Source organism: Jaculus jaculus, chromosome 8 (assembly GCF_020740685.1).
Source record: "Jaculus jaculus isolate mJacJac1 chromosome 8, mJacJac1.mat.Y.cur, whole genome shotgun sequence".
Lineage (NCBI taxonomy): Eukaryota > Metazoa > Chordata > Mammalia > Rodentia > Dipodidae > Jaculus > Jaculus jaculus.
In genome coordinates, this window is record NC_059109.1 from 6,411,693 (window position 1) to 6,428,386 (window position 16,694).

General features: G+C 41.9%; 1 protein-coding gene across 1 annotated transcript in view; it reads left to right on the forward strand.

Annotated features, from left to right (window-relative positions):
• Zfand3 (zinc finger AN1-type containing 3) overlaps positions 1-16,694 on the forward strand; it is a 236,868-nt gene that overhangs the window by 177,724 nt on the left and 42,450 nt on the right. Inside the window, exon 4 of the mRNA XM_045157409.1 lies at positions 6,410-6,475. Within this exon, the coding sequence (XP_045013344.1) occupies positions 6,410-6,475 (66 nt within the window). The remainder of the gene's footprint in view (positions 1-6,409; positions 6,476-16,694) is intronic.

The following is a 16,694-nucleotide window of genomic DNA, read 5'->3' on the forward strand; positions in this document are numbered from 1 at the left end:
CTTTACTCAGTTTCTTTCCCTGACCTCACTTAGGCCTTTTCACCCCCATTAATCTGTTCTTCTACTTACATATATACAATACCATCCTATTAAGCCCCCCTCCCCCTTTCTGTTCCCTTTTTATCTCCTTTCTAGCTATATTGCTAAAACTGTTCTGCCTTTTATGCTCATATCATTAAAGTTATTGCTGACCAAGAGAACATTGTTTCTAGAACTTCACTTGGTTCACATGGGATTGTCATCTACCCCTTGAGGAGTGTCACTGTGGGGGCTTGAAAAGCATCCTAATCAGGCTTGCTCTCAGTTCTGCTCAATGTGTGTATGTGGGGGTGGGGAGGAGGATACAGGAGAATTTTAATTAGTTCCTTTTGAGCCAGTGGGGTGGTAATAATACCTATATACTTCATAATTTGGGGGCAGAGATGCCCAGTACTGTTAATATTAGGAAGACAGTGTAGTATAGTAAGGAAATTTTTGTTGAATTAAATAGATAAGCTGACCGTAGCAAGGTCCATCCTACTTTGCAAATCTCATAAATCTCTTAAGTTAAATATGAATGTTACAAGGAGTCATGCAGTGAGTTAGGATTAGAACTTCTGACAGAGAGGTTAACACTGAAATTCCATAACAAACCTTATAAATGGTTTAATCTGGAAGTTGCATTTGGAGAATTGGGAGGATCATTCATTATCTGTGTTGATTTCCTGTAAACTTAGATTCACACACATTATATCTTTATGTTTCCTTGCTTTTAATCGATGGAGATTTTCAAACCCAGTTAACTAGACAGATTAGTCATGTCCTTTCTGATTAAACCAGTTGGTGAGTTGCAGATGTGGGGTAAGGTTAAATGATGAGGATTTTTTTTTCTGTGGAGACAACTTACTTGTGCATTCTGACCTGTCCCTGGGCTCATTACCATCCGTTATTTCCTGGGTTATTTTTAACTCTGCACATATGTAGTGAAGAATTTTACAGAAGAACTATTTTACTGCTAAAGAGATTGAACTTTATATTTTCAACCATGGCCAAATTAGAAGACAATAGTTTATATCTCCATTGCATAGTTTTTTTTCTCTCTTCCTTTTCTTCCTTTCTTTTTAAGATGCTTCAACAAACTCAATTCTGAATCTCTAGAAAGAGAAAGAGAGAGAGGAGAGAATAGCAGCCCTTGAATTTACCTTTAGGGTGGTGAACCTGTAAAGTGGGCACTGTGGCTTGTGATAGAGTGAGACTGACCAGCTGGTTAGGAATGGATGCCATGTTTCCAATTAGCCCACAACCGCCTTTGGTTGGTAATTAATTAGATATTGTTATGTAAATGTCATGTTAAGTAAGAAAATTGAAGTGTTCAAAATCTGTTAAAGAAATGACTATTTTAGTATATTAATGTTTTACAGTTCCATGGAAAGGCTGATAGTAGAATATTTGTTGGATTATTAAGCTTCTGGCAATTTTTAGCTGACAGTCCATTTTTTGTAATTGATGTCTTTTAGCACATGGTTTAACTATAGCCAGTGAAAGCTTGCTGAAGCTAAGAGCCAAAACAACCAGACATCACAGCTATTTTAGCAAAACCTTTCAGAGTAGATTGTTGATCTCTAGGTCAAGGCTCAGGAGAAATGCTATTGTTTTCTATTGGCTCATCCTTGGATTTTGAATGTCTAAGACTATTGTAATCCTAAACCTTTTAGTCTAGACTAATTCTCTACTTCTTCCTCCAGTAAGGCTCTCTGGTAGCCTGTGGAATGGAGTACTATGAAACTTTGTGGTTTTTTGGACATGCTTAAAAACTGTGCAAGGAGAATTTAAGAATTCTGCTACCTTGCTTTGAAATGTTAAGTGGTGGTATGAATGGGATGCCTCCGTGAAGTCCTGCTTTTGCAGATTACTGTGAAGGGAATATTCACATTTGATACACATCTTGCATTTCTCAGGGCTGAAGGGAAGTCGTTTGCTTCCTCAGGAAAATTAGTGCTGCACTGGAAATGCTATGAAAGTTCCTTCTGAAATTTGTTTGCAGTGGCGGAGGCCCTGCCACTCCCATTCTGTATCTACCTCTTCCCGCCTCTGAATAAATAAATAAATAAGATTGTAAAAAACAAAAAAAGACCCTCTAAACTCACTTAATGATCTGGACACATTCTGGTTTCTGTTAGAATCTGGGCTAATTCTAGACTGTAGATAAATGTCTTTTTTTTTTTTTTTTTTTTTTGGTTTTTCGAGGTAGGGTCTCACTCTGATCCAGGCTGACCTGGAATTAACTCTGTCATCTCAGGGTGGCCTTGAACTCATGGCAATCCTCCTACCTCTGCCTCCCGAGTGCTGGGATTAAAGGCGTGTGCCACCACGCCCGGCGATAAATGTCTTTTTGATATTACTTGCTCTGAACCACTTGGATGACAAGATAATTATTTTTAATTGTTCTGTGCATAGAAATAAATTTATTTTCCCAACCTCACTGAACACAGTCTGACCCTTCCCTCCACCTGTGTAGCCCAGTCATGAATGAGCCTTCTCACCTTGGTGGGCTTTTGTTGTTGTTGTTTGTTTCGAGGTAAGGTCTCGCTCTAGCCCAGGCTGACCTGGAATTCACTATGGGGTCTCCTATCTCTGCCTCCTGAGTGGTGGGATGAAAGGGGTGTGCCACCACGCCCTGTGGTCCTCATGCTTTTGGTACCAGCTCTGTTCCACCCTGCTGCCTGGGAAGAGCGAGGACGACCACGAGTGGGAGCACAGACCGCTCTCCCTCAGGCTGGAAACTCCAGGCAAAGAACGCCAGTGCTGTAGTCAGGATGGACGAGGCACCTTCAGGTAGAACTTTCCCACCAGCTCTTGGGAGTATTTTGTTTACTACAACCATATGGGATCCATGTTGCATGTTTCTTGTGGATATAAACCAAAAAAAGGTTTCCATTGAATTGCTTATAGTTCCCTGCATCCATTCTAGTAGTTGATACATAATTCATGATGTAAGAAAAGATCCTGTCATCTCCAGTGGCTGCTCCTTTTTACAAATTATATGAGGTATGGGCAACAATGTATTAATATAGGATGTATGCGTGCTTCTCCCATGTTCTGTTTTGGCTTTTAAGTATTTCATAGGTTACAGTCTGCCAAACCAAACCTAATTCCAATCTCTGTGTTTATAATATTTCCCAATTATCAAAGCTGAGATATATTGTCACTGGCAGTTACTATCACTGTCGCTTTGTCTTGGTTCAGCTGTGCTGTGTTTGTGCTTCACTGTAGGGACGGCTTTGGAGTGCGTTGTTAGTTCACAAGCTCTCTGGAGAACACGTTCATGATGATGCATGTTGAGATGTGCTTGGTAGCTGGGAAGTTTTTTGTGTATTTGCCAAAACCTACAGAAATTCATTCACCAGAAAATTTTTAACTCTTAACCTTCAGATGAGGTAAAGATTCTTTGCTAATTACCCAGGACATCTGTAAGCATGATGTGTTAATTCATGTGACCAGCCAAATTATGTCATAGTTTTTTAAAAAAACATTTATTTAATTTGACTGGGGGCAGATAGAGAGACAGAGCATGGTCACACCAGGGTCTCCAGCCACTGCAAACAAACTCCAGATGCATGTGCCACCTTGTGCATCTGGATTACCTGGGTAATGGGGAATCGAAAAACTGGGTCCTTAGGCTTTCAGGCAAACGCCTTAACTACTAAGCCATCTCTTCAGCCAACTTCATAGGTCTTGACCTAATGCTTTTTTGCTTCTCATAGTTATACTGGGCAGATTATTTTATGTCCTTCTAAGAAAAGTGTCCTGATAACCTGCTTTTTAACATGTGCTTGTATAGCAAACTATGTTGTAGGAACCTAGTGAATCTAGTTGTTTATCGAACCTAGTACTTAAAATGTCATCAGATCCTGGATCTAATTGGACTGTCAGTATTTATAGTTTGTCTAGCTGGCTCAGAAATGTTCATGCATCACTTCCTTTGTCCATCCTAACTTGCTGTATCAACAGTTCCAGATTCAGCACCTAGGGATATATATCTTTAAATGATCCCACAACTTTTTGATATAGGAAATGTTATATTTTGATCTGATGATTATGTTTCCCCACAAAGTACATTTGTGCAGTTCATTCCAGTATAGATGGAGCATCCCTAATCAAAAATCCAAAATGCTTCAAAATCAGACATTTTGGAGCCACAATAGAAAATTCCATGCCTGATTTTATGTGACAAGTCACAAAGCATAGACACACTAAAAATACAGCTAAGCTCAAACTGTATACACTACGTGTACATCAAATGTAAGGGGATTTCATGTTTAGTTTTGGGTCCCATCTACAATATACCTAACTGTGTATATGCAGATATTCCAAAATCCATTAAAACTCCAAATTGCAAAGCAGTTCTAAACCTAAGACCTCAATCTGTAGTCTATTATTTTCACTGTGTTTATGCAGTATTTTCATTTAAAAGTCCTTTGGAAATATTTTTAGTGTCCTGATTGAAAGAACTAGCTCTTATCATTACTTGGTATGCATTGTTAAACAACCATTGTCCATACAGTCATAACCAAAGAATTGATGACAGCATGAGTCTTGATTCTTGGGAGCATTGAGTGTGATGGGGAAGAATGTGGTAATGCACGACGTAGAGAAAGCCTTAGCATATGAGACTTTACTACAGAGACAGTCTTCCAGTCTGTGGCCTGTTGGCACTTATGATTCCTGTCTTTTTATTGATGTGTTAAAGAAATTCAAGGCCACTTATCTACAAAATACTCAGTAAATAAGGAGTTACTACAGTATTTAGACTTCATCTTCTGTAAAGCCTATAGTGCCCCAGACATAAGAATGGTTCATTAAACAGAAGCAGAAATCCTTAGTGAGAGCAAAAGCTGTGCGTTATGTGGAGCTATAGAAGCTAGAGCCCGGAGACCCTATTGGAGCCTCGAGAGTTCTTCAGGACTTGGAGACCGGCTTGGGCTTGTTGTGCCTCATTGTGTCTTCACAGCACCTATTTTCATGCCAAAACTAACTAGTTGAGCATCCGGAATTTTAGTATAGTCAGGCTTTCTCTGGCCAATATGACATTTGTAAAAAAGAAAAAAAATCAGTCGAAATTCACTGTTCTCTGGTTTCCTGAACTTTGTGGTTTTTCTTGATTCATTTTTAAATTTTTGCGTTTTTCAGGTAATGTTGGCCAGTGATGAAAGTCCTCCTTATTCACGGCCTGTGACATTACTCCCTGCTTTGTGTTGTTGGACAGGGGACCACTCAGTGCTGTCCTGTGTTGTTCTCTCCTTGTGCACATGGAGTTTCTCTTCCTAATACAATTGAAGCCTCTCTGACAGAGTCTAACTGTGGTACATAGTGGTGTTCAGGAAGTACTTTTTCAAGTTGACAGCATACTTACTTGGTTGTTCCTCCCTTGAAACATGTCCCCTTTGTAGTTTACACCTCGGAAGGGTTGCTGCCCTGATGACCTTGGTGGACTTCTTTGGGAGGACCTCCAAGTGTCTAAGTCCATGGGTTTCAGGGCCAACAGGTCTCAGAGCTCTTTCATCTCCTCCTTCGTCACTGAGCACCTTCAGTGCTGCATGTCTGTGCCATGTAACAGCCGCCCTCCTGCTAGGAAGTCACCTTTTGGAGTAGACAGGTAGCAGTTGCCTGTCCTTCTGTTCTTTGTGATCACCAGTACTACTCCCAGGACAAGTTTAAAACTCCTGGCCTTCAGACTCTCACAGTGGCTTCCTAGTTCAGAAGGTAGGATGTGGTCATTGGAGTGTCAAGGGGTTAGTCCCTGTCCGCTTATGTGTTGATGGTCCTCATCCTACAGAACGAAATTGCTGCTTTTCAACCTTAACCTGTAACTAACTAAGATCTCTCTTGGATACCTTTGGACTAAGATACCATGAAGGACCCCTTGATGTCACATTTCCTTGGTCAACAATACTCTCCTTATATACCAAATGATTCTTATTTCATCTGACAAGCTTTTTGTTATTCCTTTGGAAGTTCCCTCCTTTAAATAAGGCCATCTTACTATTAGCTCAAAGGCAGAATGCCCACTGAGGTAAAAGGGCAGTCTCCTGCTTATTGCTTTGTGGAATATCTCATCTCTCGAAACTTTTGGGTAGTTTCTTCTATTTTGGATCTAAATTCTATTTAGACTTTCTCCTCTAATTTCTTAACATTATGTGAGACTTAACTATATTTATGAGGGCATAGTATAATGCAGAGTGACTCTGAAACTCTTGACTAAACTACTGAACCAAAGCAAGATGCTTAGACTTCATTTGCCACCTTCCCTGCTACGGCCCTCATGAATGTGTATAGTCCAAGCTTTCCTTCCTAAGTTCTCTTTCTTCATGGTAGCAGCTGTGGGCATGTAGAAGATACCTGACTGACGTGCCTACCTTTTTGTTTCTAGGTGGGCCATGCACAGATACAGCTCATGTCTCGTTAATCACACCAACCAAAAGATCCTGTGGTACAGGTATGTACACAATCCTTACCTGAATTCTTCCTGGAAATTAGTTAGTGGTTCTATCTTGGTGTGTATACCAGTGTGTTGTTGATTCCCTTGCATCAACTCTGAAGGGATTTATTTTTTGTCCTTGGTACTGGGAATGTAGTTTGAGCAAAAGTCAGTGATGTTTCTAGGGGGTCAGGTTAACTGTGTAATGCTGACAGCTAGAGCCAAGAAAGTAGACAGCAGAATTTACTTACTTCCTCATATCTGAAAATGTTAGTAAGCATAAAACAGATATAATTGCAGATTATTGCCCAGTTGATTCAAGTCTTGGACCTCTTTTTGAAGGGAAATAGCCACACCCACCACTGTTAATATAGGATGGGGAGTGAAGAAGTTCTAGTGTAGAAAAATTACTGCCTTAGCCTGACATTGATATCTTAGTGGCTTTGGAAAGTGACTCTTTTTTGCTCATCATAAAGCTGTGGGATATACTGAAGCCATTCTGTCTAGATGCATAGAGTGCTTGAAATGTCTCTGTGTCTGTGAGATTCTTAAAATTTATTTATTTATTTGACAGAGAAGGGGAGAGAGCATGGGTGTGCCAGGGCCTGCAGCCACTGCAAATGAACTCCAGACGCAAGTGCCACCTTGTGCATCTAGCTAATGTAGGTCCTGGGATTTGAACCAGGGTCCTTTAGCTTTGCAGGCAAATGTCTTAACTGCTAAGCTATCTCTCCAGCCTAATATTTTTTTTATTAAACATGAAATCGTGAATCTTGTAGCTCTCTAAAAGAGTAATCCTAGTGACCACTGTAATGCTATCTGCTGTTCAAAACAGCCAAGGTTTATATTTGTAAGAGTTAAAATAATTATATTAAAATACTTTTCAACTTATAAAGTCCTTTTACCTCCCCAACAGAAATAGCACAAACTACTTCCATCTATACCTTACACCAAAACTTTAAATACTTATGATGTGATGCAGAAACTCACACAGGCCTATCTTTGTGTAGATTCAAATTGGCATTCAGGCATTGAACTCTAAAGAATGTAATTTTATTCTTCTCTTCCAAATGGCCATCTTGAAGACCACAGGTGGGTGCAGTGGCCCTGGCACACTCTCACTGCTGTGCCCATAAGCAAGCTGTACTAGGGAGAGTGGATTCCTGGTTCCAGTAGTGAGACATAGCCTGCTGGGTCAGTGGCAAGTTGTAGAGCCACCTGGTACCTACTCCAACCAGAAATTTGAAAGTCCTCAGAGCCCTGTGATGTTGGGTAGGTATCAGGGAATCCGTGCCAGGCTGACAGGCTTTGCAAGCCCCTTTAACTGCTGAGCCCTCTTCCCAGCCCAGTTCCATTTTCTATGTATATGTTTTCCTTCTCTCTGCTGCCATACTACCTTGTGAATCTAAAATCAGCAGTAGCATTTGTGTCCTGTCTTCACATTGCCAGACCTGTCTGCCCAGTGTATTTTCAATGCTTGCTCACTTGATCTTCAGAGCAGATCTGCACAGTGTTACTATTCTTGCACACTCACAGAGTCAAGTGTGTTTCCTGAGGTACTAATGCTACTGGTTATGGTGCCAGGGCTTGAGCTTGCTTAAGACCTGTGTTTTCTGTGCTGCTGCATCGCACAGTTCAGCAATTATTGTTTTTCTTTAACAGATAGTAGAAAGGCATGAATGAAATTTGGAGAAAACCAAATCACTGATTTGGAAACATAGCATTTAGCAAAGTACTTACAAAATTCAAATTCTCAAACCAGATGTGGTTTTAGGTCAACTTTAGCCACTTACAAGGGGTTATAAGCAAGTTGACATTTCAGATTTGTTCTTCATCTGTAAAGTGGGTTAAGTTCATCTTGGAGGTTTTATGTAAGAAATAGTATACATTACTCACATTGTAGACTTTCAGCGGTTGTTAACTGCTATTTATATTAGTTATGTTTTCATCACTATGGCCAAACTACCTGATAGAAATAACTGAAACGGGCTGGAGGGATGGCTTAGTGGTTAAGGCATTTGCCTGCAAAGCCAAAGGACCAAGGTTAATTCCCCTGGACCCACGTTAGCCAGATGCACAACAGGGCATATGTCTGGAGTTTGTTTGCAGTAGCTGGAGGCCCTGGCACACCCATTAATAATTTTTAAAAAAGATTAAAAAAAAAAAAGAAATAACTAAAAGGAGGAAAGCTCGTAGCTCAGAGTGATTTCAGACTATCTCAGAGAAGCAGAGAAGCTGTGCTGGTGGCATTGTGAGGTAGAGGTCTTTCATGTGGTATAAACTAGGAAATACGGCGGTAGTGGCTGTAAGTAGAGACTGTCTCCTAGTGACCTCTTTACATGACCTACCTTCTACTGACACCACAGTCTTTAGAATTGCACTGAAAGCTGGGGAACAAGTATCTGTAACACAAACCTGCATAGACATTTCAGATTTAAGATGTAATATTCTAACCCTGACCCCAAAGGCTCATGGCCATTTCATAATGCATCCAGTACAAGTTCAAAAGTCCCTTAGTCTTTATTTTTAATTTTTTTAGAGAGAGAGAGAGATAGAGAATTGGCTCACCAGGGCCTCAGCCACTGCAACTGAGCCCCAGACACTTCTGCCACCTAGTGGGCATGTGTAACTTTGCATTTGCCTCACTGTGTGTCTGACTTTATGTGAGATCTGGAATGACATCAAACATGGATCCTTAGGCTTTGCAGGCAAGTGTCTTAACCACTGAGCCATCTCTCCACCCATCCCCTTAGTGTTAACAGTCCCAATACTGTTATGGAGGTGAATAGAAAAGGACTGAGACTTTCTGATTTGGAAGGGAAAAGCCCGAAGGAAAGTTGAGTTTTCTAAGCCTGGGCATTGAGTTCAGCCTGCTGTACCTTGAGAGAAGCCTGTGACTCTGAGTGCTGCTTATGGTTACCTGAACTGAACTGACATAAGAGTGTCCATCTTGATTTTGAGAAGTAAATTAAAGGATTTGTTCTGCTTCCTTTTTCTCTGTCTTGAGATCTGGGATATGTCTGACACCTCCCCGCTAATCCATTCTTTCTGGGATCTGGCTGGCTCCCTGCCAGGCAATCTATTCAGGTTTGGAATTGAAGTAGCCTTCTAGTAGTGATGTGTAGTAAAGGTGTGGTAATCCATCCCTTTGATCATAGCACTCAAGATGGGGAGTCAGAAGGCTTGCAGAAGTTTGAGGTCAGCCTGGGCAATATAGGAAGTTCCAGGCAAGCCTGGGCTCTATATTGAGACTATTAAAGAAAAGAAATCAGATTCTTTGTCTGGAATAAAGTTAATTCTTTAGGTCAGCAGCCTCAGAATAAAGACACACAGTATGTAGAGATATAGAGAACACTAGTAAAAGATCTTTATCTCAACTTTTTAAAATTTATTTCGAAATTCACATGAGATAGGCTGGAGGGATGGCTCTGTGGTTAAGGTACTTTCTTGTAAAGCCTGATAACCCAAGTTCAATTCCCCAATACCCTTGTAAAGCCAGGCACAAGTGTCTGCAGTTCATTTGCAGTGGCTGGAGGCCCTGGTGTGTCCATTGTCCAAATCCCCCCCTTCTTTCATAAATAATAAAATAAATAAATGGCCAGGTGTGTGGCACATGCCTTTGATCCCAGCACTCGGGGCAGAGGTAGGAGGATAGCTGTGAGTCCAAGGCCAGCCTAGGACTACAGAGTGAATTTCAGGTCAGCCTGGACTAGATTGAAACCCTACCTCGGGGGAAAAAAACAAAACAAAACCATAAAAAGCAACACAATGATAATTTTGTATTTAAGCAGAGAAACATTTAGTTAAAGAATGTGTGGCTATCCCCATTTCCCCTTACTCTGTCCCTTTTGAGATCTCTTGGAGCCTCATAATCAGCAGAGGTTGAAAATGGCCATGCAGTGCCTGGTGTTTTGATCAGAATGGGAGCGTTGAAGCACAGCGCACACTCAGATCACTAGAGAGCGCCCAGAGGCTTCCACTTGTTTGCTCTTCATAACCTTCCTGCCCAAGAGCAAGTGTTGTAAGGCAGCACTGGCTTGCTTCCTTGGCAACCAGCTGCCAGAAGAGTCGCTCTGTCCTTCACCTCTTCTACTCAACAGATTATGCCACAGGCGACGGTCATCTGAGCTGCAGTCATTTCTTTTACAGGTTTATTTGAAAGATATTTGAATGTTTAGGTAGAGCTTATGAGGTGATAATTTTGTGATTAAAGTTCTTTGTGGAAAAGGAGAAAAGTTTGTGACCTTTTGGTAGGATTTCTTACTGAGAAGACTTATTTACAGAGTTACAGCAAAGCATTGTTGCTTTGTATTTACTTTGATATTGGTGAACCTTCTAATGCAAGCTCTCTCTGACAGAAAGAAGCACGACTAGTTTAAATACTTAGAGAAATAGCCTGTCCATTCTTCGTGGGAGGCTGCTCAGCATCTCCGAGTGGAGCATTGCATATGTCCAGGGACAAGCATTTAAGCATATGAGACCAGAAAATAGCTCCTTCTATAGTTGACTGTTCTTTAAAAAAAAAACAAACAAAAAACACATTTATTTGAGAGAGAGAGAGAGAGAGAGGTAGAGAGAATGGGTGCACTGGGCCTCCTGCCACTGCAGACAGACCCCAGACCCATGCGCCACTTTATGCATCTGGCTTTACGTGGGGACTAGGGAATCAAATCTAGGCCGTCAGGCTTTGCAGGCAAGCACCGTTATCTGCTGAGCTAGCTCCAACCCCAGGTGATTACTCATATAAGGCTTTATTTTAGCTTTGTTTGTTTCATTTTACACTCCCCTTACTTCTGAAGTTAAGAAAAAAAATTGATGGGTTTGACTTGACATCCTGTCAACAAACTTTGTGCCCATCATATTTATATCTATTTGTACATTTGTTGGAGCAAATATGTTACTTAGGTAATAGAGCTAAAAAATGATAAAGAAATTGTGTGCATGTTTAAATGTGGTTATAATTAGAGTAGCAAATAAAATAATTATTTATAGGGTCATATGTGTGGTATTGCCTGAGATTAAAGCAGATGAGTCAAGGCCCTGTCCCACCAAATGTCAATGTCAGTTTTTCCTGAAAGCATCCCCTTCCCACCCTGCAAGAAGCGTATCCACTTTAACCGTCGTCCCCTGCTTTCTGCACATGTTATCCTTTCAGGGAACACTGACATGCACTAGAAGAGCCATGTGCAGCTCGTTGTTTATCTTTGGTCCTCCCAATCTTTCCTTCACTCCTCTCAGGCAGCCTGCTTGTGACACAGTGTCTGTTCTTGGAGACAGGAGACGCCCTTCCACATGGGGTTCAGAGAAGACTGGTGTCTAAACACTCTGAACAGCAGTGTTGAGAAGCCAGTCACAGGGACATGCTTTGTTGCTGTTATGTTACCAAGAGGTTTACATGAGATCTTTTAAGTTGGTTCAGAATCTAAAGGATAGCGGTATTAGAGGTGGCCCTCTTAATTTTAGACATACATGCAATAGTGTGAGTCCTGGAAGAGTCGGTGTTCATGGAAATGTTTGAGCAGTGATACAAACTGCACTGGTCAGTACTGCTCACTGTTGGTGGTTCTTGTGAAAAGACTTCTTAGCTCCTGTTCTGTGGAGTTTAAGGAAAGGTGGCTGTAGGTATGAGCTCAACTGTGTATTTCAACTTTTTCTTTCTTATTGGTCCTTCAAATAAAGCTCTCCCTTTAGGTCTGCAGTATCAGCATTTGAGGCAGAAAATTAGAAATTTGACCTACTTATGTAATATGCAAGTTCCCATCAGGAGAATATTAGGGAAGATATAAACCTTTCATTTTTTATTAGCATTTAATGTAACCATTGAAGAAAGATCAAAACAGTAAATCTGTCATGGCAAGGAAAAAAGTGTTAAAACAGTGCTGCACCTGGTGCGCTCGCCATCGTGGGTCCTGCAGGAGGAGCTCATTTGACTCCCGGGGTAGGAGGTAAAATGAGTACTAAGTATTTGACAAAATTGCAAACTACATGGAAAAGGCGCTGTCTTTCCATGTTTTTCCCAGTTGAAGAAGGTGGTCTCACCAGAGTGTGTCGCCATGTGCATGGTGGCTGATTGCTGACAGGTGATGTGAGCCTGCACTGGTGGGTGGGTCTAAATGCCTTCTCTTGCATGACGGTCCTTTTCTTGTAAGAACAGTAAGCACTTTACCTTTGCTGTTTGTGCTGAAAAGTCAAATGAGGACAAGGCATGATGCTCAGATGGATTGATACTCAGTAGGTGAATAACAGTGCAGGAGTCTAACAGCATTCACGTGATGTATAGATTTCACAAAAGGTAAGAGAAAGCTTGCTTCTTGTTAACTGCATCCCTAAATGGAAGCTGGGTTCTCTTGTTACCAGTTGCCATATCTGTACCGCAGCTGAGCATGTGCTACCTAATGGATATGCTGGACTTGAAGTCTGAGGCTTAAGTCTGAGGCACAATTAGTTGTACTCTGGAGAAAGTTCCCCTTCTGAGAAAAGGTGGATGGATATACATGAGAAGCAAGTCATCGTACCCAGTGTGTGTGTGTGTGTGTGTGTGTATGTCTGTATGACATAATCATACACACATGAGTTTGTGTGTATTTGTAGGTATAGAGGCCAGATGTCAATACTGGGTGTCTTCCTCTGTCACACTCTGCCTTACTTTTGAGACAAGGTTTTTCACTGCACACAGACCTCTCTCTCTCACGCATTCAGCTAGACTAACCAGCCAGCAAGCCCCAGGACAGTCTGTGCTTACCAGGGCTGCCATCCCAGGCATGTGCCTCTGCTCCCAGCTTTTGCATTGGTTCTGGGCATCTGAACTCAGGCCCTTATGCTTGTGTGGCAGTCTCTTTATCCACTGAGCCATCTCCCAGCCCCACGGTGCCAGTCTTGACGAGAGGAATTTTTCTACTTGAGAAGTTGAGAGGTGCTGCAGCACAAAGAGGAAGAGGAAGGAAACAGCGCAGTGGCTTACTGCAGTTTGAGAGGAGCAGACTGACAGCCTTGGTCTTAAACCTCCTGTTCAGGTACTTTGATCAGATTTGGTTTGCTTAGATCCATGAATGCCCTTACAGCAACAGTTTTTATTTTATCATAGCTTGCATTCTCACCAAGGAGGAAAGGCCTAAGCGTCCATCAATTAGCTCCACTTGACCAGTTGTCTGAGCCAACACTGTTGAAAAAGGCTGTGAAGCACTTGACTCTTCCACTGTTACTTTTGAGTTTTTAGGATTGGGGGAGCGTAGGTCTGAGGAGTACCGTGCAGGTGCTGCTCTCTAGCACAGATGTGTTAATTAGAAGCTCATGTTAGAAACGCAGCAGTGTTACGGGAAGGAGTGTGACGACAGCCGCAGAGCGGGGCATGCATCACTGAAGCCGTGCGGTGATAGTGCCCGCTAGGAGACTTTTTTTTTTTTTTTGCCCTACTCTGTTCTCGGTACTAATAGAACAGCGCATCAAGCAGGGCTGTAAATAAAAGTTATTACCTAATAGGTGGGTGCTGAAGTGGAACGGACAGAGCTGAGGCAAGGAGGCCTTATTACTGCTCATCAGCAATTATAAACAGGATAAAGTGTCTGGGACTTGCGCTGATGCAGCGATGGCTAATAGAGGCTGGGCTGACACTGAGCCATGATAGGATGATGCATGTTGATGGGCTTTTACTGCCTCGTCCTGCTGCTTGCTTTCAAGACAAGTCATGTGCTCTGTTTGTCTGCCTGCTCGTCTGTCTGGGAAGAGACAGCCCCATTGCCTCTCCTGCCAGGAGGTGGGCTGGAGCTTATTCCTCACACCTGAGTCTGCTTCTGAGCCATCTCCTTCATGAAATGCCTTTGGAAATATTTCATCATCATGGACTATTAAAGCCATAATCTTATTGTATTGCCTGTTGCCATGGTTATAGATCACATCTTCAGAAGTGGTTACTTTGTGGAATATCAGAGCGCTTGGGATTCTTAACTGGGTTCAGGCAGTCACCACTTTGTTTTTTAACAACTACAATGACGGAGTCCTGCTGTTGATTTTGTAGGAGCATGCAGAGTGATGAGTGTGCTTCTTGTCTCTGGGAGTATACCATACAGACAGACAGATGAAGTTAGATGACCCCAGCTTTTAGAGAGCAACAGACGTCATTTATGTTTGTTTCAAAACCTGAATACTGGTAGGATTATGTTAACCATTAAGGGAAAATACAATAGTAATGTCTCTTTTCTTTTTAAACCATGGCCTCCTTAGGGAAATGCTGGGAGTGGTCAGAGGACACTGGAAGGTAGCGCTGATGTCTCGCAGCAGCCTGTATTGAACCTTCCGTGCGGCAGTGCTATGACTAGCACGCATGCAGCTCACACTGGGGAAGTACTGCGCTCCTCCTGCATCGCCCAGCCTCACTAGGCCACTGTCACCAGACCTTCGAAACAGGAGAGACTAGCAGAGGTCTGGGAAGTACTTCTGAGAAGGGCACCCCAGGTCCACCCAGGCGTTTGAATGTTCTCCTAGGTTGGTTGTTGTCTCTTGCGCCTTTACGTGAATATACTTCTTTATGCACCGTCTTTAAAACTAAGCTGTCGGGCATGGAGGCAGAAATACATCCTGCTATTGGAGAAATTAGTTTTATAGTTTTGTTATGTGGAATATAGGACAAAGGGGCCATTCAGTAATTTTTTTCTGATGCCTTAAGTATAGGTATGTCATTTTAGAGAAACTTGTCATATGATAATCCCATTATTAAAAGCCAGATCAACTAAGAATGAATGTTACAGGTAGGTCATTCAGTATCTACAGTGTCCTGCCATTGGACAAATGTAGGTAAGTTTTTCCTTTTGCATATGAAGTTACATGTGCAGTCAGGCATGGTGACACGTGCCCATAATCCTAGCACCTGGAAGGCAGAGGAAAGAGGATCAGACAATCACAACCAGACTAGGCTACATGAGACCTTGTTTCAAAAGATAAAATTAAGCTGGGCATGGTGGCACATGCCTTTAATCCCAGCACTCAGAAGGCAGAGGTGGTAGGATCGCTGTGAGTTCAAGGCCACCCTGAGACTACACATGAATTCCAGGTCAGCCTGGGCTAGAGTGAGACCCTTCCTTGAAAAAACCAAAACAATAATGATAGTAAAATTGGCTTACAAAAATTTGATTTATACTTACTCTTTGAGAAAGAGGGTGTTCTGCAGGTAGGTAGCTAATGGAATGCAGGAAGAGATGAATGTGAAAATGATGTTTTAAAAGAATGATTGACAGAATTTGACTGTTGATTAGAATTGGCTGAATACAGAATGAGAGAAAGTCTAACCCTGGGAAACTGAGGAAAGAAAAAACCAACTGATGATGACAAGGGAGAAGGAAGGGACAGGGAAAGTGGTTGAAACTATTTTTAGTTTTTGATAAGCTAAATTTTTACATAGTAAATATAAATATGGGCCTATTTTGGAAGTTATCAATCTAGAAGCAGTGACTAAGGTCATGCAAATGGATAAAGGAATAAATACAAAAGTATAGGGTACTTGGGACCAGGAAGGAAAGTGGAGCCAGTGAGTCAAGGAAATTAAAGAAGAGAAGATGGCCCAGAGTTCTGTACACATACACACACACACACACACACAGTAAAAGAGGAAGGAAGGAAGTAAATGAGGGAGGGAAGGAGATGGCTTCCTACAGAGTCATGAAACGTACACACGATGAAAGAGTCACAAAATAGCAGGCCCTGGAAGTGCTATCAGCTATGACTCACAGAAGACCCCTAGGAAATATGAAGGAAGTCTGTGCATGTAGCGGGAAGCCACAGCCTGGACACTCAGGATGCTCTTGATGACAAAGTAGAGGCTGCAGATAGAGCAGTCTTACCTTCAAGAGCACAGGGAAAGAGACGTCGGTAGAGATACGTTGACTCTGAATGGGTAGACAGCCAGCTCAGACGGGGTGAACTAGGTGCGTTATCCTAGACCACTGTTTCTTTTTTTCCCCCGACAACTTCCATAATTAATAGACAAGAAACCATGATAATTCCCCTTCATATTCCTTTTTACAACTCCTCTGTACATCCTATCTCCTCCCCTTCTCAATTAGTCCCTGTTTTATTTATTTTTATTTTTTCAGGTTTTTTGAGGTAGGGTTTCACACTGACCTGGAATTCACTGTGTAGTCTCAGGGAGTCCTTGAACTCACGGTGATCCATCTACCTCTGCCTCCCAAGTGTTAGAGTTAAAGGTGTGCACCACCACGCCCAGCTTTCTTTTATTTTGATGTCA